At 37.8% G+C, this 22,834-nt stretch overlaps 1 protein-coding gene across 2 annotated transcripts in view; it reads left to right on the forward strand.

Annotated features, from left to right (window-relative positions):
• SMG1 (SMG1 nonsense mediated mRNA decay associated PI3K related kinase) overlaps positions 1–22,834 on the forward strand; it is a 94,906-nt gene that overhangs the window by 13,164 nt on the left and 58,908 nt on the right. Inside the window, exons 1-9 of one of the 2 annotated variants that reach the window (XM_007466933.1) lie at positions 8,536–8,585; positions 11,761–11,924; positions 12,441–12,596; positions 14,443–14,579; positions 16,067–16,125; positions 17,120–17,333; positions 19,906–20,031; positions 20,427–20,499; positions 21,582–21,679. In XM_007466933.1, the coding sequence (XP_007466995.1) occupies positions 8,536–8,585; positions 11,761–11,924; positions 12,441–12,596; positions 14,443–14,579; positions 16,067–16,125; positions 17,120–17,333; positions 19,906–20,031; positions 20,427–20,499; positions 21,582–21,679 (1,077 nt within the window). Of the gene's footprint in view, positions 1–8,535; positions 8,586–11,760; positions 11,925–12,440; positions 12,597–14,442; positions 14,580–16,066; positions 16,126–17,119; positions 17,334–19,905; positions 20,032–20,426; positions 20,500–21,581; positions 21,680–22,834 lie in introns of those variants that run through there. The other variant, XM_007466932.1, reaches the window with a different exon arrangement.

Below are 22,834 nucleotides of genomic sequence, written 5' to 3' on the forward strand. Positions count from 1 at the left end.
AGGGTGTTTCTTTTTTATTTTATTTTATTTTATTTTTATTTATTTTATTTTTTTTTGCGGTACGCGGGCCTCTCACTGCTGTGGCCTCTCCCACTGTGGAGCACAGGCTCCGGACGCGCAGGCCCAGCGGCCATGGCTCACGGGCCCAGCCGTTCCGCGGCACGTGGGATCTTCCCGGACCGGGGCACGAACCCATGTCCCCTGAAATGGAAGACAGACTCTCAACCACTGCGCCACCAGGGAAGCCCGGGTGTTTCTTTTTTAAAAAAATAAAGTGCTATAAGGACTTATCTCAGGCATTTCTCAAGCATTGTTAAAGAGTAAAATTACTATCTTGCTAGAAATTTGGAACTTTTTTACTATTAGTCTAGGTAACAGTTGTCTTTTACTGGTTTAAGTGCACTGTTTTGTTTCTTTCTGTACCTTGGCTAGGTTAATCCTTCCCTAGCTTAAAGTTCCAGCTCTCATGCCTGATTAATTCAGACACTGACAGTCTTTGGTTTCATTGGAGAGCATCCAGTGCTACATTTTTGCTTTTCCATTGAGAATGGCTACAAAATATGGCAGGCAATATAAGACATGAAATATCGAATTATTAAAAATCAATGTTCTTTTACTTTTATACCTTTACTGTAAAGAAACATACTCTTTCCTATATGTCAGATTTATTGAGGTTTAGTTTATATGCTGTAGAGTTCTTTGAGTTTTGAGGAATGCAGATAGTATTGTAACCATGAGCACCACAATCAAGCTGTAAATAGTTCTATCGTATCTTCCCTCCCCCCACCCCAAATTTCCTTGCTCCCTTTTGTAGTCAACTTCTCCCAGCCCTTGGTAACCACTGGTCTTTTTTCCCCTATAATTTTGTCTTTTCAAGAATGTCATAAATAAGGTTTTAAAAAATTGTTGTAAAATACACATAAAATTTACCATTTTACAATTCAGTGGTATTACGTACATTCATAGCGTGTGCAACCGTGACCACAGTCTAGTTCCAGAACTTTTTTATCACCCCAAGTGGAAACCCAGTATCAACTAAGTGGTCACTCCCCATTTTCCCCTCTTCCCAGCACCTGGCAACCACAAATCTATTTTCTCTGTGGATTTGCCTGTTCTGGATATTTCATATAAATGGAATCATGTAATATGTAACCTTTTGTGTCAGTATAACATTTTCAAGGGTCATCCATGTTATAGTAGGTATGGCTGAATAATGATCCATACCTACTATAATCATCTGTTGTATACCACATTTTGTTTATCCATTCATCCTTTGATGGGCATTTCTGTCTTTTGGCTATTGTGAATAGTATTGTGGTGAACATACACCTATAAGTTTTTGTTTGAACATTTGTTTTCAGTCCTTTTGGGCATATACCTGGGAGTGGATTTGCTGGATCAGGTGGTAATTCTATGTTTAACTTTTTGAGGAATTGCCAAACTGTTTTCTGAAGTCCTTTGTACCATTTTACATTCTTATCAGTGATGTACAAGGGTTCCAATTTCTCCACCTCTCACAACATTTTCCAATTAAAATTTTTTTGGCTATTCTAGTGGGTGTGGTTTCTGTTTGTGGTTTTGATTTGCATTTTCCTATTCACTAATGAAGTTGAGCAACTTTTCATGTGTTAATTGGCCATTTGTATGTCTTCCGAGAGGTGTGTCAATTCAGGTCTTTTGCCCATTTTTAAATTGGATTGTTTGTCTTTTTGTTGAGTTATAGGAGTTCTTTGTATATTTTGGATACTAGACACTTCTCTTATGAGGTATATGATTTGCAAGTATTCTCTGGTTTTATGAGTGGTCTTTTCACTTGATAGTGTCCTTTGCACAAAAATAAATAAGACTTCTAAAATGCATATTAAGTAGAATTTAAAAATTTGGAATCGTTTAAATATATTACCGAAGCCATCCCTTTCTATTACTGGCTTCTTTTTTCTTTTCAGAGAAGTTATTCTTAAGATCATATGCATAGACCATATTTTAGTTATATAAAGTTTTACCTTAGAAGACAAAATTATTACTTAAATAATCACAGTGGATTTTGATCCAAGGTCATCTTCTACTCAGTTCCCCACCCCTTTCCATGCAGCAACCACTATACTGTTTTCCTTTCCCTATGAAAGGTGTGTGGTATTAGATAATACAGTACCTCTGCCTTCAATACTAGCATCTTTTCAAACTAGTGGGCAAATTGAAGCTAGTATATAACTGCTAAAGTGCAAGCTAGTATGGTTCTCTCTTTGAGTGTTATAAGAGTTTGAAGAAGGGGCTGAATGATGGGATTTTTATTTTATTTTTTTTCTGAACGCACAGAGCATTTTATACTCCTAATTGGAACTTATACTAACAGTTCTTTTTTTTCTAGATTGTAAATTCTTAGAGGGTTGGAACTATCTTACTTAGTTCGCCTTTTGGAGTCATTACTCCTAGTTAGTGCTCTTGTTGTAGAACATAACCGAGAAAATATTGTTGGTTAGGGAGTATGGGTTCTAGGTTGAATGTTGAAGAAAAATTAGTGTTGGGTTAGGTTAGGGGACTGCATTCCAGTGTCAAGAGAAAGGCCTCAGTTGTGAGAATAGGCAATCATTTAGTCAACAACTAATTTGTGTGCCATCAAGACAATGAGGGGTACAATGATAAGCAACACTAACAGGCTCTTGCCCTTTTGGAATTTACAGTCTCCTGGCAGAACACAGTTAAATAAGCTTCTCAGGTGGTGTAAGAGCTAAGGGGACTATTAGGTTCTCTGGAAGCACTTATATAGCAGGGACTCCTAGTCACCTTCAGGGGAATCAGAAACTTTGCGAAGGAAAGCTGAAGCTTGAAGGACATTGAAAAATTAGCTAGGGTCGGCTAGTGCTGAGGACAAGACTGTTCCAGGCAGACGAGCTGAGCAAGGTGACTGAAAGATTGGGATGGATGGAGCATAGAATGTAAAAGGATTACAAGAGTGTGGAGAGTTAGCTGAAAAGGGAAGTAAGGTACATAAGATGATAAAGGGCAGTGGGAGGACATCAGATTTGTGTTTTATAAGAATTATTTTTGTTGCACTGTGGAGGAGAAGTGGGAGAGAGGTGGGAATTGGAGGCGGGAAACATACTGTGTCTGACTGGCCAAATAGTGCCCTTTATTGGAAAATACCTGATGATGGTACCATTTATTAAAATGGGGGTTCCAGGAAGAAAGGCGCCAGTTGTGTTTGAGGCATTAGAACATTAAGATTGTTTTTTTAAACAGTTGGGTTTATAGGTCTGGACCTCAGAGTGGACATCTATGATGGAGGCCTGGATTTGGGAGTCGATGTCATATAGGTGATAAGTACTGCCATCGGCATGGATTGCGGGAGAGAGTACAAAGTGAGATGCATAGAGGGCCTGTGGTCAAGCTTTGAGAAACTCCAAGATTTAGTGATTTGGTAGAGGAGGCTGAGCAAGCCTTCAAAGGTTCCTGAAAAAGCAGAACCAGAGAGGCAGCAAGAAATACAGACTATAACATACTATAAGCCAAAGGAAGGGAAGAATCTGGTTACTTTGAATTCTCAGGATATGAGCCCAAGTTATTGTAAGGATTTTAAAAAGAAGTTTTCATTCAGCCCACCTCATTCCTCTGTAAGGCACCTTTGTGTAGGCCACAGCCTGCTCAACCCTGCTCAGAAGCCCTGTGAAAACCTGTTATGAGAGGATGAGTAAGAAGCAGCCTGGAATATATCTTGCTTTTATCAACCTGGAGGTCTTAGTTGGTTTTGCCAGAAGTGATGGGGCAAAAGTTGGATTGGTGTAGCTGGAGGAGCTAGTGGAGGTAAAGAAATGATACAGCGAGTAGAGACAATTCTTAGTTTGACTGCACAGAGCAAAGGCAGATTGGTTGGAGGGACGTGGAATTGATGGACTTTTTCTGTTTTTTGGGAGTTTTTTTTTTTTTTCGATACGTGGGCCTCTCACTGTTGTGGAGCACAGGCTCCGGACGCCCAGGCTCAGCGGCCATGGCTCACGGACCCAGCCGCTCTGTGGCATTGTGGGATCTTCCCGGACTGGGACACGAACCCGCGTCCCCTGCATTGGCAGGCAGACTCTCAACCACTGCGCCACCAGGGAAGCCCTGGGTGTTTTTTTATTTTTTAAAATATTTTAATTTTTTTTCGATACGCGGGCCTCTCACTGTTGTGGCCTCTCCTGCTGCGGAGCACAGGCTCCGGATGCACAGGCCCAGTGGTCATGGCTCACGGGCCCAGCCACTCCGCGGCATGTGGGATCTTCCTGGACCGGGGCACGACCCGTGTCCCCTGCATCGGCAGGCGGACTCTCAACCGCTGCGCCACCAGGGAAGCCCCCTGGGTGTTTTTTTAAAATATGTTTTTGTATTCTTACATTGGAGATATTAGAAAATTTTACGTGTTTAAGGAGAGCATTCAGTTTGGTGGGAAATGTAGACTCCCTAGGAGAAAGACTATTTGTGAAAAGTTATGAGAAGGTAGACATAGAATCCTAATCAAGGCCTAGAGTTGGGTGCAGGTGTGTTATGGTATTTTTTTTCCCCCCCCCCTTGGTTAAGTAGAAAGAGAGAATTTGTCAGGGATTTAGGAGAGTATTTTGGAATCTGAAGAGAATGGGGAATGTCTGGATAGTGCATGTGGGAGATGAACATTGGAGGACCTGGGAATGTGGTGCTTACTGATGGATGATGGAATTGATAATTGGGTTTATGCAGGGTTGGGATTTTGCCAGATTGGTGTGAGGGAAATGTTAAGGCAGGTTAAGGGAATTGGCAAGTTATTGAAATGATAAACCATGAAATCTAAACTGGTTAAAGAAGGAAGTTAAGAAGAAAGAAAGTACTTGGATTGGAAAAAAGTAGAGAGAATCACTGGAATTAAAGTTACTAAAAAAACCTTTAGAGTGGTATTGAGAAAGTGTGAGTAGTAGAGAGTTGTCAAAAGCAAAGCAAGTCATTGGGGGCATTGAGCAAGAAGAACTGAAAAGGGCTTGTGGGATTTTAGAGACAAGTAGGCCACCAGTGGCAGTTGCTACTTGGGCAGGAGCAGTTTCTGTGGAGTGCTGAGGGTGAGACCCTGGTTACAGTGAGTTGGAAAGTGAGTGAAGGCAAGGAAAAGAAATTTTCAAGAGGTTTGGCTGTGAAGAATCTATCTAGACAGTTAACTTTAGAAGGAGAAAGAGAATTAAGGTTTTTGTTTTTGTTTTTTTAGAGGAAAGACCTGAATGTGTTCATATGTTGATGTTGTGATGAGCATTGGGAAAGTCAGAGATGTAAGGCATACTCCAGAAGGTAGGGGAATGTATGAATCCAAAGGGTTATTGCAGATAGGAGGTTTACTTGTTCCATTATGTGAGTGTGATGGAAAGAAATGTTCTGTGTGCAGACATAGGTAAATTTGTAGATTGCTGGAAGGAGGTTGGCAGGCAGTGGTGGAGTGTTGAAGAACTTGAAAGTTAGAACTGAGTTTGAGTTCTTGCTCCGCCTTTAATTAGCTGTGCTGCTTTAGGTAAGTTATGGAATCTTTGTTACCTCATCTGTAAGAAGGTAACTTACCATCTTCAGTAACCACAACAGGATTATGTTGAAGATTAAGTGAGATGATAAATGTATGTAAACTGCTTGGGGAGGTTGCCTACCAGACTTTATTATGAGCTCAGAATTTAGCTCTTACTATTCAGAGTGCTGTAGAAAAACTTGTATTTCTTATATAGCAAGAATCTGTAAGGTTATCAGTGGTAGTGCTGAAAGTGCAGAAAGTTTGAAAGCTGTTTTGGAAAGCAGAAAACCCTGGCTAGGGAGTCATGGGCAGCATTGAAGACTCAGTGATAGGGAACTACATGGGAGTGGTGTATTCACCAGCCTTTACACTGAAGACACTTGTGCACATGAAGCAAAGGTTAAAATCTAATGTAGTACCCTCCTAGTTACTTTGTCCTTTGTGGCTAATATGATTAGAGGTCTGTCAATAGAGGCTGTTTGAGATTCCTTGGGAGGGATATAAACTATACTGAAGTTGAATCTTTTCTGTGTTTTGCTTAAAGATATTATATAAAAACAAAATTTACAGCCCTTTAAATTTTGGGGTAGAGTATATTCAGTCATATAGGTGCAGAGTTAGAGAGAGCATGTCTGTAAGACCACCCTTACTTCTGATAGTTGCAAGTTTGGGGGTCCCAAGACCATTCCTGGGTTGGATAATTCACTGCAAGGACTTATAGGGCTCATTGAAAGCTGTTATACTCATGGTTACAGTTTGTTACAGCTATAGGATACAGATTAAAATCAACCAAGGGTAAAGGTGCATAGGGCAGAGTTTACGACAGTTCCAAATGTGGAGCTTCTCCCCGTGGAGTAGTGAGCAGTGTTACTTTCCTGGTATTGATGGGTGATAATACGTATGGAGTATTACCAGCCATGGAAGCCCTGCCCAGCCTTGATGTCCAGAGTTCTTATTTGGGCTCCATGATTGACTGCCCACATGCACGAACTTAGTTTCCAGCCCTACTAGAGGTTGAGTTGATCCGTGTGACTCAAAGGCCCCACCATACATAGATCACATTGTTATACTTTCTAGTGTGGCCCGAAGTTCCCAGGTGGACAAGGGCACTCTTTTTTTTTATAATTATTTATTTATTTTTGGCTCTTTTGGGTCTTCATTGCTGCCTGCGGGCTTTCTCTGTTTGCAGCGAGTAGGGGCTACTCTTTGTTGGGGTGCGCGGGCTTCTCATTGCAGTAGTTTCTCTAGCTGTGGGGCATGGGCTCTAGGCTCACAGGCTTAAGTAGTTGTGGCTTGGGGGCTCTGGAGCGCAGGCTCAGCAGTTGTGGCGCACGGGCTTAGTTGCTCCACAGCATGTGGGATCTTCCCGGACCAGGGCTCGAACCCATGTCCCCTGCATTGGCAGGCAGATTCTTAACCACAGTGCCACGGGGGAAGCCCAAGGGCACTCTTTATTAGGCATTATATTCCAAGAGTTTAGAGATTACCTTCCAGAAGCCAAGGGTTAGGGCCAGATCTCTCTTTGGGCAAGGTAAAATTCTTTACAGTTTTACAACAATCGTTAAATATATTTTTATATTTTGAGGCTGCAGAAACTAATTAGTTGATGTTTGATTGATGATTAAAAGTTGGTAATAAAGAACCCATAAATTGTATGGGTTTAGTATTGTAGACACTTAATACTTAAGTAGCTAAGGAAGTTTCATTAAGAAATATTAGCTTAATATTTATAGTAAAATTGAGGTAAACTTATAATTTGGCATGATGGTTCAATTCTGTTATATTAAATTTGAACTTACTGTTTTCTCCTGTGGAAACAGTTTCACATAATGAAGTCCCTGAGCCTCCCAAGTGAGTTTTTTAGCCATAGACTAATATTTTAGAGCAACGTCTCTAATGTGAAAGTACACAAGCCTCAGAGTTATACATAGTTTCACCTTTTGTCTTATACTTTTTTGAAAGTATGTCTGAATCCAGGTGAGTAAGAGATATCACAGAGATAACCTTGAATTTATTTATTTATTTTTGTGGTACGCGGGCCTCTCACTGCTGTGGCCTCTCCCGTTGCGGAGCACAGGCTCCGGACGCGCAGGCCCAGCGGCCATGGCTCACGGGCCCAGCTGCTCCGCGGCATGTGGGATCTTCCTGGACTGGGGCACGAACCCACGTGCCCTGTATCGGCAGGCAGACTCTCAACCACTGCACCACCAGGGAAGCCCTTGAATTTATTTTTAAAAAGTAAATCAGTTTTAGTGGTATTAACTGTTAGTATGAAAAACTCACAGCATATCCTACAACTGCTTTGTGATAGTGATGCTATCCATCTTTGAGTACCATTGCTTTAGAGAATAAATGCATTCCCACCTCATTGGCTTTAGTGCAAATATCATTTCCTAGTTGATATCCATTACAAATTAGATCTCACCATGAGAACGAAATCCCTTAATAAGCCTAGTTAAAAACAACTTGAAGCAATATGATGCTTATTCCGGTGGCACCACTAGGTGTGATGTTTGTATCAGGTCATTTCGGGGTGTTTTATGGAAATGTTTTCTGATACGGAATTCCCTGACTTCACATTTCCAGGCTGACTTTTCCCCCTTAAGAACTGGACCACAAGACCACACTTAGCCAGGAGATACTTACCTATCCCCTAACACGTGGTAGGTTGTTGACGTGAGGTCTGAGGGCTTGGGTCATTGAAAATGAATAACCTCTCAGATTTATTACATTTTCTGTATATTGAGAATAGATGACTAAAATGAGCGGTAACTATATTTGCATGTGATTTGTATGTTATAGTTAACATTTAAATTCTTTTGTACTAAAAATTTTTTTGTTGCCACCTTAAGCCTCTGTTCTCTAAGGCATAGAGTGGCATGTGCCATCTCAGTTTTTGCTTCAACATATGAACCCTAGAGGGCCATAGTGCAATTAAAAGCACCTAACCCATAAATGATATTTGCTTCATGTTTGAACAACAAATGTTTTAACCCACTGTCTTCACTAATATTGTAACTACTGTCTTACAGATTGACTTGATGCAAAAACATCACAAAGGCTCCATATTATACAGTATGCGATTTTTGAGGTATGAGCTTTAGAAACTTACCTCTCATGTGGCATGTACATCAGGCTTTAACTTCAGTTTAATCATTTTGGGGAATTTATGCATTTCTTTTTTTTCCCTCTCTCTCTCCATAATATTTTTAGAGTATTAAAGGGGCTGTGGAGGTATTTTTGGATTCTTGCTAGGATACTTAGTCTTAACAGATACATTTTCTTTTTATCTCTAAATTGAGACACTAATTCTGGCAGATGATAGCTTTTTCAGCCCTTATAACTAGCTTAACATTTATGCCTGCCTCTTTGAGTTCAAATCTGCATTTTCTATTTTGTGCCTTTGATTGCCTCATTTTAAGTGCTCATTTCCGTTCTTAACAGTTTCCTATTTATTGGACTGGGATGTTCTTGTTGGTGCTAACTGCCTGATACTGACTTTTTGAGAACTAAGCTGTCTAGATATTATAAAAATAGAGATTTCATATAAATGCTGAACTATTTTGTGCTTTTGGGTTCAGAATACCTATAACTTGAATTCTGGTTAGAAATATTTTGATCAGTTTGTATTAGAAGAACTTAGCAACCAGGGAGTTTTTAGACAGTTCTGAGACAGTAGTTCTACCCTAGTGAATTTTTTGCTATGTTTCTGAAAACCCAAATTCTGAAGGAAAAAAAAAAAAAACTTGGTGTTTATAACTAATGAGATTTAAAAACGTGTATTTCTAACAAATTGGGAGGTTGTTCCTGTTTTTTTTCAGTGTAGTTTGAAATCAGTGCTTCCTAGTTAGCAGTGGATTTGTTGGTAGCAGTAGATTGCTTAATTTCTTCAGTGAAGAAGTTAAAATCAGCTGTTGTATATTGAGTATAAAAACTTGTTTTGATCATATTCATATGTTTATGAACTATTTATATTTATTTGTTTAGACTGAAAACCTTGAGTATATTTACTATTATGGTCATAATAACTTCAAGTGTACCTTGTAAGCTAAGTATTTTTTAAGAACTTATCTTTCTTAAGCCTCACAATAACATTACATAATAGATAGGTATTATCCCCATTTTATGCAAAAGACAACTGAGGCTTGGAAATTAAGTTCCTTGTGCAGAGTCACACATACCTTTTCAGTGCTATAGCTGGGATTTGAGCCCAGATCTTTTTTTAACCCATATTCGCTATTGCCTTGTGTTTACTGGTATGTCACGAGAAAAAGATACAAATATTTAACTCTCAATGGTAAGAGTAGTATATGTGATACATAAGCATAATGAAAATTAGAAATTCAGATTATTTAGATATTCATTTAAATATTGATAGACTTAAGTTATCTTGATGTTTTAGAATTATTTTATTCATTCATTTACTAACAGCTTCCTTTTCTAGGTTGTGTTAGATGCTATACGTATAGACAGGTTCAAAATCTGCCAGAAAAGCTCATAAGTTCTCTTTTATTTTTCAGTTCCCTTTTAGAAATTAATGGTATGTTATGGTTTATTATAGGTGCTCATTTAGTGTGCTATTTTAGATACAGGGGGGTAGATCATTATGTTAGTTTTAAAAAGTTCTCATGCTCCACTTAGTGGTAAAGGTATTTAAATGCTTATACTTAGTATACTTAGAAAATATCCTAATACATTTTTTTTTGAAATTCCATAGATTTTATTTTTCAAATGTTGGAAGTTCTGAGCTTTGTCAACAAGTGAACTCTGAATGTTTGAAGAAGATACTTCACTGTGGAGCCTTAGTTATATGCATAGTATGCTAGGGTTATGGATTTTTATCAAGTTTCAGATTGAGAGCCTTTAGGAATAATTTAGATTGGTGCCACATAGGTATCCAAGTTTAATTGAACCTATTTGTCTACATTCTATATTAACAGTGGTTGCAGTAGGTACAGATCAGGGTGTCTGAGCCTATGCACCTTTTCATATTTAGTGTTCTGGGGTGGGGGGTCAACGAAAGGATGATAAACTCGAAATGAAATACACAGACGCGTTTTTTTACACATAGGGGAGGGCCATGGGGGTTGAGGAATAGCTCAGTTTCTGCTCTTGCCAGTGTCCTTAACTTTTCCAGATAATTATGGGTGCAGTAGGTGTTTTAGTAAGTATCACAAAAGTGATTTTTTTCCAGAAGGTTGTTCCTCTCAGAATATCAATAGCAGAGGAACTTTTTCTTGGTATTTTTCATATGCTGCCATAGGGTAGTTAGTGTTTTCTTATTTCTTGATACCTTATGGTTGATGGAAGAATAAGGCTCATGAGAAATTACAAAGTTTAGCTCCCTGTTTTACTGATGGGGACATTGAGGCATAGAGATGATCCTTAGATAAGGGTACTAATTTTATCCTGGGGCTGAGCAGCTTGTTAATATCAGGTGTCTCGGATTATTCTAGGCGGTACTTGAATTTTAAATAGATTATGGACTGCAACCTTCAGCTTTATTGGATTCCTGACACCTTGCTTTTATTTTCCTCACTTTTTATAATTTTAATAGATATTCTTTATATGAGGAATCTTCAATGAAGTCCTCAGTATTGCCATACATTAAAACAATCTTTGCAGCTAATGTGTTCTTTCCTAATATCCTATTGAGCTTGCTTTCAAATTTCATTCTATAATTTATTTTCCCACCAAATAGTCAAGTTACAAATTTAGGTGAGAGAGGGAGAGAGCCACATTGCCATGAGGCAGTACTTTAAAAATAATTTGGTAACACATTGCCCCTGCCTTGATATGTTGCCAGTGTTTTTTTTATTTTTATGACTGGGAAGATTGTAATTTTTCCACTGGTTAAAACCCTCTTCTGGGAGGAGGAGATTTAGGAAGAACTATTCCTTTTATCAAGTCATGTGAAAAGAATCCTGGGACCAGGGTGACCAACTGTCTCAGTTTGCCTGGGACTGAGGGAGTTCTTAAGACATGGAACTTTCAGTGCTAAAACCTGTTAAGTTGTGCGTTGGCCACCCTAGTCCTGGTAGTCATTTATATTTCTGTATGGGTCTTTAGATAGCAGGAGGGGCTGAAAAGCTAGTATTGCATCCATTGACAATCCCTTCCCAGTTGAAAGACTTCTTATTACACATTGGAGTGCTTATGTATAATAGTAATGAGAAGAGAGAGGCATGTATGAAAGAAAGATTTATGATTTGGGTTATCAAAATATTTGTTTAAAGTTGTAACCTTATACTCTTCTCTCTTTGCAGAACTGATAGTGCATCAGCCGACCCAGATAATTTAAAATATTCTTCATCCAGAGATAGGGGTGGGTCTTCCTCTTATGGACTGCAACCTTCAAATTCAGCTGTGGTGTCTCGGCAAAGGCACGATGATACCAGAATCCACGCTGACATACAGAATGATGAAAAGGGTATATATATTTCCTTGCTGCTAAAGGCATGTTTTTTGTGTGTTTGTTTTTTTTAACCTAGCTGCCTCTCCCTTTCTTCCTCCTTCCCTGTCTCTCGCTCCCTCACCTCTCTCTTCTAATATGTTTAAAATATAAATATTACACACAGTGCTGTTCTTGAAACTTAAGTTTACCCCCTTAATTAAAAAAAATTTAAATGTACTTTTCACACACGCAATACATAAATGCAGTTTCCTTGCCCCCCAAATACAATATTATCACTAAGGCTTTCCTGACTACTGTCTCTCCTCTAGACTTCTAAAAAGTTTTAAAGTGCAAAATCTGAGTTAATTTAGTTTCCATTTCTCTTCTTATCTTCCACTGAAGATAACAAAATGAAATCAGTGCATGCATCACAGGTAAAGAGTAGAAGCCAAGGCTGGTTGAACTGCAGATTGGGTCAGAAGAACCTGAACTATAATTGATTGAGTGAAACAAAGAGCCCTATTGAAATAATGTAAATGTTGCTGTTTTTAGGTGGCTACAGTGTCAATGGAGGATCTGGGGAAAATACTTATGGTCGGAAGTCGTTGGGGCAAGAGCTGAGGGTTAACAATGTGACCAGCCCTGAGTTCACCAGTATTCAGCATGGCAATCGTGCGTTAGCCGTCAAAGACATGAGGAAATCACAGGGTAAGGCTGGGTAAACTGGGGACAATCACACAAGCCTCTGCTGAGACATCTCCTCAATGCCTCTTTCTGTACCAGTGCCTTGCACCTGTGTGAGTTGGTTAGCTTACTGAGTTGAGAAACATGTGCAGGTGATAATTGTTTGCATTCCTTTTCCTGTGAACTGTTCCCTACCATGAATTACCACAAGAAGTTTTTTAATACTTTTTAAAGGAGAATTCTCTTAAAATAAGATTAGAAGACTGGGTAAGATTTTAAAGAAAGGATTTTCCTGATTATAGTGGATACTGAATGTATAGTGGACTCTTACTGCAGCAAGTCCTTGAACTCTAGGGTGAGGGTAGGGGTGTATATGGACTGGGCTCTTTTCTAAAGTTAAATACACAGTTACTGCTTCTTGCTTTAGAACACAAGCCTCACTCTATAGGTAAAGTGTCTTGAAAATTCATAGGATTAAAGGTAATGATCATTTTTTTTTTCTAAAAGAGAAATTTATTGTATTGGTAAAGCTGCTTAAGAAATCAAGATTTCTGACTTATACACTTTGTTGGATATAATTACTCTTTGGACATTTAGTTTATGACCATTTTCTCCCAGTGAGGGCTTTGTGTGTGTGTTGTGTGTATCTTGGTGAACATCTTTGTGTTTATAGTTTTTTGCATGCAGTTTTAAAAAAATTTCGATAAATTTTCTAAAGTGGAATGACTAGTCAAAGCCTATACTGTCTCATAAAAGTGTTTGAAGGGACTTCCTTCGTGGTCAAGTGGTTGGGACTCTGCGCTTTCATTGCAGGGGGCACGGGTTCAATCCCTGACCAGGGAACTAAGATCCTGCATGCCAAGTGGTGCGGCCAAAAAAAAAAAACCACCAGTGTTTGAAGTCTTAGATTTATGTATGATAGAGTTAGAAAGTGACTCTAAAGCTTATTTAGTTTAGATCCCCCTTGCAAGCTCAGAGTTATGCAGTTTGCTAGGGGCAGAATTGTAAATAGAGCCTAGATTTCCTGACTAGTAACCTAAATACATTTTTAGCAGTCATCCTTACTGAAAATACTCTATAGGCTAGGGATTTTAAAAAATCTTATTCCTTCTCTCAGATGTTGTAATTTCTTTTATTATCTATTTTCCTTTCATTCATTAGAAATGAAACTGTCAGACCCTTTAATGTGGTTTGTGTTAATGTACATGGGTTAATTATGATAAATTGTGCAGCTGAAAATTTAAAAAGAAAAATTTAGTACTTAAAGCCATCTTTATTAGTAGTGTTCAGCATTTTGAGCGCTCCTGCTTGTTCTTGTCATTAAAAAAGGGAAGAAAAGTTTTGATTTGCCACTTTCCTTGTGGCAGCATACTTGCACATGGTAGGTGGTAATTAGACATTTGTTGAACTGAATATGTGATTGCCATTCACCAAAACTTTGTCCTAGGAAAATGATGATGATGTGAACAAGAGGCTCCCCTCCAGTGGGAGACCTAGGTGAGAAGTAGAAGCATGTACCCTGTTTCTGCCTGATAGAGACTTTACCCCTAACCTGTTGAAGTTTCTTACCTATGCTCTTTACCTAGATGTTGAAAACAGTTTGGAACAGATTCGAAGAGAATAACTTCTAAGGCTTTCTTTTTTCTCTGTCAGTTGGTCCTCTGGAATGAGGTGTTTGTGTATCCTTTTTGAGGGTCTGCTGTGTGCCCGCAGTCTGCTGGGGCTGGGTTTATAGTGATGAACAGAAGTGTTAAAGGACCTACATTCATTGAGCTTTTATTGTCTGGTGGACTGTGATTTTTAATATACTTTAAAATATTTGGGCTGTAAAGTTTCTGTGCTGATTCATACTCAATGTTTATATTCACAGAGCGATCGATGTCTTATTCTGATGAGTCTCGACTGTCGAATCTTCTTCGGAGGATCACCCGGGAAGACGACAGAGACCGAAGACTGGCTACTGTAAAGCAGTTGAAAGAATTTATTCAGCAACCAGAAAATAAGCTGGTCAGTATAGTATGTTTGGAAATGTTGATAAGTTTCATTTTTCCATAGTTCAGTAGATAATGTTACCTAGAGTAGTTTAAGAAGGGAAAAGTTTTGCTTCCAAGGAAAAATAATAGGGATTCCTTATTCCAGATTGATTTGGCCTGTATTATGATGGTCTAGAACTTAATGCCCCTAATGTGTAATTTATCTATACAAATGTTAGATCCACATTGGTTCCTTCTGCAATAAAGTGCTTTTGACCTTTTACACATTTATTCTGTTGTCCTCGGAATTTTTTTTCTGTGTTCCAGGACAGAATATCTCTGTTTTTCATATGTGAAATTGGGGTAGGAGGTACATATTTTGTTCATGGGTAAGTTTGGTCTGGTGGGCAGGGCTAAATAAATGGAAAAACACTTTAAAGAGTAAAGTACAGGAGGGAGTTCCCTGGTTGCCTAGTGGTTAGGATTCCGGGCTTTCACTGCCATGGCCCGGGTTCAGTCCCTGGTCAGGGAGCTGAGATCCCACAAGCCATGTGGCCCGGCCAACAAAAAAAATAAAATACAGGAGCAGTTACAAATTTCTTTACCCTCCAAGTAAGTCTCCTAATGTTAAATTAAGAACTTGCTATAGGGCTTCCCTGGTGGCAGTGGTTAAGAATCTGCCTGCCAATGCAGGGGACATGGGTTCGAGCCCTGGTCCTGGAACATCCCACATGTTGTGGAGCAACTAAGCCCGTGTGCCACAGCTACTGAGCCTGCGCTCTAGAGCCTCCGAGCCACAACTACTGAGCCCACATGCCAGAACTGCTGAAGCCCGAGTGCCTAGAGCCCGTACTTTGCAACAGGAGAAGCCACCACAATGAGAAGCCCACGCACAGCAAAGAAGAGTAGCCCCTGCTTGCCGCAACTAGAGAAAGCCTGCACGCAGCAACAAAGTCCCAACACAGCCATAAATAAATAAATAATTTAAAAAAGAACTTGATATAGAACAAGAGAAAATTAATGAAATGGTATAGTGAGTCAAATAACATTTGGTTCAAAGCAAGCTTCCTCCAACCCTCCTCCCCATTTTATTATGAAAAATTTCAAATACACAGCAAATTGAGACAATTTTACAGTGAATATCATAGTGTCTAAGCTCTGTCATTAACACTTTATCGTATGACTTTATCATATTTCTCTCTACCTCTTCCTCTATCCATCAGTCCATCTTTTGTTTTAAAAATGCATTTCAGAGTAAATGAAACAAGCTTTTTAAGTTTTTTTTTCCCCCCATTGATGATCATGGCTGTATATTTCCTATGGGTAAATTTCTTCAGAGTCTGAAAGGAAACTTATGACACTCTTAACTTATGATATAATTGGGACCTGGGAATAATAAGAAAAGTAAGGTGTGGTCCAGTTATAATTTGGAGGGAAACACAAGTTTAAAAAAAAAAAGTACACAGTGTTATTCTTAAAAGTATAGGAATCTGAAGTTTTTATTAATGTGTTTTTTTCAAGGTACTAGTTAAACAATTGGATAATATCTTGGTTGCTGTACATGATGTGCTTAATGAAAGGTAAGTAATTTGAAAGACTAAAATATATTTTTAGAGACTATTAAAAAGTGTACAAGAAGATAAACCCATTGGCTTCATTTATGAACATCTACTTAATGTTTAACTGGGTTCTCTTGTCATCTTTATTTGTGTAAAAGTATTTAAACATTAATTACCACTGAATACAAACGAATCCACTTGAAAGGGAGAGCCATTCTTTTTTTTAAATTTGTCAACATGACTGAATAATTGAGCATTGACTTGTAGAATGACATAAACTCTTAATGCAAGTGTGAATGAATGCAATTAACTTTTGTAAACTAGAGCATTTGGAAACTGCTTAGAGAGTAGAGGTGAAAGGGAGCTTCCTTCTTTGGGCAACAGTGGATTCAGGCCATCTATCCTCTGAGGCTACTGGGGTTCTCCAAAGGTGTGCAGTCATTTCTTCATATGGTGATTCTCAAAGAATTGCAGTGTTGGAAAGCATCCAAAACTCATCTCAGCAGATCACGAACCTTACTGCTTTTTGATGGTTTTATTTTATATAGTTTCTCATTAATATAATACTTAAATCAGTGTTGTCCTTTAAGTTTACTGTATTTAACTATTACCATTTCCTATTTTATAGTCCTTACATATTGAATGTTACCAAGTATATAATTATATAGTGTGTTTTATCTGATCACTTGTTGCTGCCCTTTTCTGCAAATCAGTTAATGTAGTTTGAGATGGAATTTGAAGTCTGAATTTTAGTATTTCTAAGCCTTTCCTTACTGTTTGTAAATAATTGATTCTATAAAAGAAAATCTAAAGTCTTAACAAAGGTACTTTTGGCATTGCAGGAGGCAGAATAGAGAGAATATTTAAAGTGGATAAAATTTCAACCTTTTGTGTAGTTTGAATAAAAGTTATAAAATCATTTAAGACATTCTATTGTAAGATGTATCATTCTTGTCATCTTTGAAAGCTTAAGCTTTTTGTGTATTTTGTTTTGTTTGCATTAAAATAAACACAGTAGCAAATTGCTTCAGGAGTTGAGACAGGAGGGAGCTTGCTGTCTTGGCCTTCTTTGTGCTTCTTTGAGCTATGAGGCTGAGAAGATCTTCAAATGGATTTTTAGCAAATTTAGCTCATCTGCAAAAGATGAAGTTAAACTCCTCTACTTATGTGCCACCTACAAAGCACTAGAGACTGTAGGAGAAAAGAAAGCCTTTTCATCCGTAATGCAGGTAAGAATTTCTGGAGGGTTGGGGGGAATGATGATGCGCTTGGGAAGAAAGTTGTCCTTAACACACATCCTTGAAGGGGAGCTTGAAGAAAGGAAACTTAGAATAGGGGTTATCTACTGATTGATATATGATGTAAATAAAACTCCTCTTTCTGAATTAGAGTAAATGATACACACTGAAGGTAGATTTAAAGTAAGTTATTTAAAAAATTTTGTCTTTTTGCTTTTTAGAAGCTTTCTTTTGAATTTGCGTAGTACTAGAATCATTTACAGATTTGAAAATAGAAGCTCCATGAGGAAAGCCACGTAGAAGGGGGCTTCACATTTTTTGAGGGAGATAAAAACTAAACACCACAACTTATTTTGGGCCTAAAGTTTTGATAATATGTCAAAAATTCTTATTCCTAGTGATATAAAATAAATAATTGTGTGTCTGAATTACTATTATTTTTTGGCTGTGTTGGGTCTTCGTTGCTGCACGCGGGCTTTCTCTAGCTGCGGCGAGTGGGGACTACTCTTTGTTGCGGTGCGCGGTCTTCTCATTGCAGTGGCTTCTCTTGTTGTGGAGCACTGGCTCTAGGTGCGCAGGCTTCAGTAGTTGTGGTTTGCGGGGGGTGCGTGGGCTCTAGAGCACAGGCTCAGTAGTTGTGGTGCATGGGCTTAGTTGTTCTGCGGCACATGGGATCTTCCTGGATCAGGGATCAAACCTGTGTTCCTTGCATTGGCAGGTGGATTCTTAACCACTGCACCACTAGGGAAGTCCCTGTATCTGAATTATTAAAAGATCATTCCCAATTTAATTTTGAGCAAAGTTATAAGTAATTAAATTTTTGTTGAGCTAATGTTTTTAAAAATTTAGGATGTGGTGTCTTTAGAATATTTGATATCTTTATTTATTTTGCTTTTTTTATTAAACAATTCATGGTATGTTTTATTTTGGTTAATTATTTTTAAAAAACATGAGAAATCTATTCTGTCTTTAAAATTTTTATTTTTATTTGATTATAGAGGTTGTGACAAAATTTTGGAAAAGATGCAGAAAATAATTTGTAACTAACCAGCATAACAGCAAATTTGGCTTATTCTGCATACAGTTTTCATAATATGAAGATTTCCCCAAGTATTTATTTTGAAAAATTTTAAATCCACAGGAAAACAGATGGGCTGGTACATTAAACACCCATGTATCTTTTACCTAGATCTGTCACTTACTAACATTTTACTGCAGCTGTTTTGTTTCTACACACACACAGACACAGACACACACAGAGACACAATTTTTTGTTGAACTATTTGAAAATAAATTCCACACATCATGATGGTTTATGCTGTGATACTTCAGCATGCCTCTCCTAAGGTTAAGGCTAATTTCATATTAACATTATAATCATACCTAAGAAAATTAATTTTGTCACATAAGGCAATCCATGTTCAGATTTTGCAGCTGCCACTAAGATGTCTGTAACTTTTGTCTTAACCCAGGATCCCATCAAGGTTCATGTATTGATGAATCGTTAATCTCTTGAAGATGGTGTTGTGCCTCTTTAACCTCTTAAGTAGAACAGTTCTCTGCACCCTTTTTTGCCCCCCTTATTTTGTAGAATGTTCTGTGTTTTGGGCTTTTCTGATTATTCCTTCCTGTTTAGATTCAGTTCAAATATTTTGGTCACGAATACTTCATGGGTTCATACTTAGTGTTGTATCACCCTAGCAGGCATATAACTTCAGGTTCATGTAACTCTTAGATAGAGTTTCATCACTTGGTTAAGGTGATGACCAACCAGATCTTTCCATTGTGAAGGCTTATTTTTCTCCCTTTGTAATTAGTGAGTAATGTGGGCATGATACTGTGAGACCTCCTGAATATCCTGTTTTTTTCATAATATTTCACTTGATTTTTTAGCATTCATTCATATTCTGTGTATTGTATAGATTATAGCATTGGCTGTTGCAAAATGGTGGTTTTCTAATTGTAGCATTTCTTCTATACTTATAACATCATTCTTTTGTAGAGAAGAACTTTCCTTTTGGGGAAAAAATTGATTTTAACAAAAAAAATTTTAGCTACAAAATATTCTATAGGTAGTATGCCATATATTTATTTTAAAAATATATATAGTGGTAACATGAGCCTGTGTGTCATTCTTGTGTTGGGGCCATGCTAACCTTCTTTAAATCATTCCAATTTGAAGCGAGTACTAATATCTTAAAAGTATAAGTCGTACAACATCTGCTCTATGTTTTGAATTGGAAAATAATTCTGGTACTTTAAAGACAAGTTTCCCAAGCATATCTTAGTTTTTGTACTTGAAATTTTAATCTCACCCATGGTTTTGAAGAGAGCACTTAGGAACAATGTAAACATGTTACTTAGGAATCATGTTAACAGATGTTAAATGAGGGAAAAACAGTGGATTGAAATGTTTTCAACTTTTTTGGGAACTAAAACTATAGAATTTATTTTCTTTGATATAGTCAGTTTTGGCTATAGTCACTATTAAATAATGAACCTAATTTGCTTATTTTCTCCCTGTTTTATTAAATGTTCACGGTTTGTAACTTTTATTTTTTAGCTTGTAATGACCAGCCTGCAGTCCATTCTTGAAAATGTGGATACACCAGAATTACTTTGCAAATGTGTTAAGTGCATTCTTTTGGTAGCTCGATGTTACCCTCATATTTTCAGCACTAATTTTAGGGTGAGTTCCCCACCCCCTCTTTCCAGATGATGGGGTAAGGGATTGGCTGCATGTATGAGGACCTGGGGAATTAGTTAGAAAACAAAGTTTCTGCTCCTTTGAGTATAATTGGTTTTAAGGTCCAGGATTGAATGATGCAATAATGTAGTTTTATAAAAAATACCATCTGTACTTGCTAACACTAATACCTAAAGATACTTAAAGAAATATTTCATCAGTGTCATAAAGAAAGTTCCATTATTCTCCTGCCCTGCTCCTCCCAACCCCGCTTTAATGTATAATGTCAAGAAGGTGGGACGTAAGATGTTCTAGGTTCTCTTACTCTGAAATGGTCCATAGGTTGGAATAGCAATAAGACCTTAAAATGATTAGTCCCCTTCTCTGTCTCCATCCAGGATACAGTTGACATATTAGTCGGATGGCATATAGATCATACTCAGAAACCTTCGCTTACACAGCAGGTGTCTGGTGAGTCGTTCAGCATATACCAGTCATTTAAATATTGTGGGAAGGAGTGTTCGTTTCTCAAAGACCAGTTGTTAACACTACTTTTTTGATAATGCAAGAAAAATAATTGCTTCAGAGGATATTTTGGTGAAGATTACTTGTTAGCTAAATTTATCTTTTAAAAGGAAAAATGTGTACTTTTGTAGTAGGTAGGGAGAGTAAATACAGATTGTAGTGTTGCACCTGTGAGTAAGGACTTTATCTCAAGTCATTTGCTGCGTGTGCTGGTAGGAGATACCACAGTGGCAGTACCCTGAAGGGTAGAAAGGAAGAGCCTGGATATTCGTGATTTATTGTTTTTCTATTGATTAAACAAATGGATTAATTTGGAGGATTGTCATAAATGATAAAGAAAAATTTTTTTTCCGTGTTAAATGAATGACTGATATGACTCACTTGGACATTTCAACTTGTTCCAGGTGCTGTAGTTTCTCATAGCTTATTTGGTGAAATAAACTTCTGAAATTAAGATATACAGGTGAGAGTAGTTCTCTCAATTCCACTGGCAAGTGGTCCCATTTCCCCTGGGGGGATGAGTGTACACTTTTGGTGACCACGTGTGGCCCTGGAGAAGAAAGCCAAGGTGGGCATAGATTGGCACATTTTAGTCTAAGTCCTGTGTGTAGTGACAGTATGGATACTGAATCTACTTATTAAAAAAAAAAGGACATGAGATTATATTTTAATTTCTGGAGAATTTTCATTTCTGTAGCGTTAAAAGAGGTAGTGGTTAATCATTAGTATATTAAACGGTTTACAGGGAATTCCCTGGTTGTCCAGTGTGTAGGACTCTGCGCTTCCATTGCGGGGGCCCGGGTTCAGTTCCTGGTTGGGAAAATAATATCCCGCAAGCTGCGCAGCATGCAGCACTGTCCAAAACAAACAAAAAACAGTTTACAGTCCTAATTTTATGATATAGGGCATGTTTCAAGAGTGGGCAACTTGAAAACCAGTTACCTTTTAAAAGAATTCTCTTAAATATTTTTTTAACTTGGACTTAAAATTTTTTTCTACTCTTCCAAAATTTCTTGTATGATTCCTAGGGTGGTTGCAGAGTTTGGAGCCATTCTGGGTAGCTGATCTTGCATTTTCTACCACTCTTCTTGGTCAGTTTCTAGAGGACATGGAGGCATATGCTGAGGTGAGTATATAAAAAATGAAGTTATTTCCTAAAATTTCAGGTAAGAAAAAAGCAAAAACAAAAATCTAAAGCAGTGCTAGATTTATTTTAAAACAATTCAGATCACCTGACATTTAAGCAAAAATTATGAGACCATTGCAATATTTTAATTATTTTTAGTTGTTTTTAAGTTGCCAGTAAAATTACCAGAAAGATAGAAAAATTGCAGGCCTAATTTCCCAAAGCTTGAAATAATCTTGGTGGCTGGTAGTTTCCTGAAAACATTTTCTTCAGTTGTTTCTTATTTTTTGTTATGAAAAAGGTGAATTGTTATTGTATAAAAGCCCCTAAAGGCTTTTTTCTCTTACTTGTATTGGCAATCTTGGATCATGCTTCGGAGGACAAGGCTTGGCTTCAGCCACCTTTGAGTATGGTACCTTTAATACTGCTGTTGAAGTGTCTATTATTGGTTCTTGGACTTCCTGGCCACTGTCATGACTTAAACCTGCCATCTTAGTGTTTCTTCCCTACTCAGTTGGTAATTACCAAGATTCTTGTTTGGTGGTCAAGGCTTCTATAAAGATTTAGCTTCACCTTTTCTTTATACTTTTGCTACTTCTAGCAAACAGTTACTTCACTACTTTTAACTGTACCAATCTATCTGCTCCCTTTCAGAGAAAAGTGAGGGAATATTTTGCTTCCACATGTTTCTTTACCCCTATGCCTAGGATGTCTTGGTTCCTAGCACACCTTTAAAGCCGATCTGCTTCTGATAAGCCACGCATTCTAGTTTGTAGAGACTTGCCTTTGCTATCCCTAAGATTTAATTCTCTTTGATTATTTTGGTGCTTAATTATGTGTAGGTATATGTTGGTTCTAGTACCCCATTTTTTGCTAATCTTTTCCTTTGAGTATGTCTCATTTCCTCAGCTAGTTTATAAATCTGTAGGCTAGGTCTTCTAAGGTCTTATAATTTTTTAAACCAACCTCCTCTAAACTCCCCCAACCCCCCTTGCTCTTCATGTGAATAATATTGGCTTAGTATACTGTTGACTTGAGTGGCTCAAAGAATCTATTGAGGTTAATATTTGCTTATTTAAATAATTAGAGAAGCAAAATCTACTTTTATACTTAGATTCATGTTTCCTTTTCTCATAAGCCAAAATTCCTCCTTAT

The sequence above is a fragment of the Lipotes vexillifer genome, unplaced genomic scaffold, assembly GCF_000442215.2.
Source record: "Lipotes vexillifer unplaced genomic scaffold, Lipotes_vexillifer_v1.1 scaffold232, whole genome shotgun sequence".
NCBI lineage: Eukaryota > Metazoa > Chordata > Mammalia > Artiodactyla > Lipotidae > Lipotes > Lipotes vexillifer.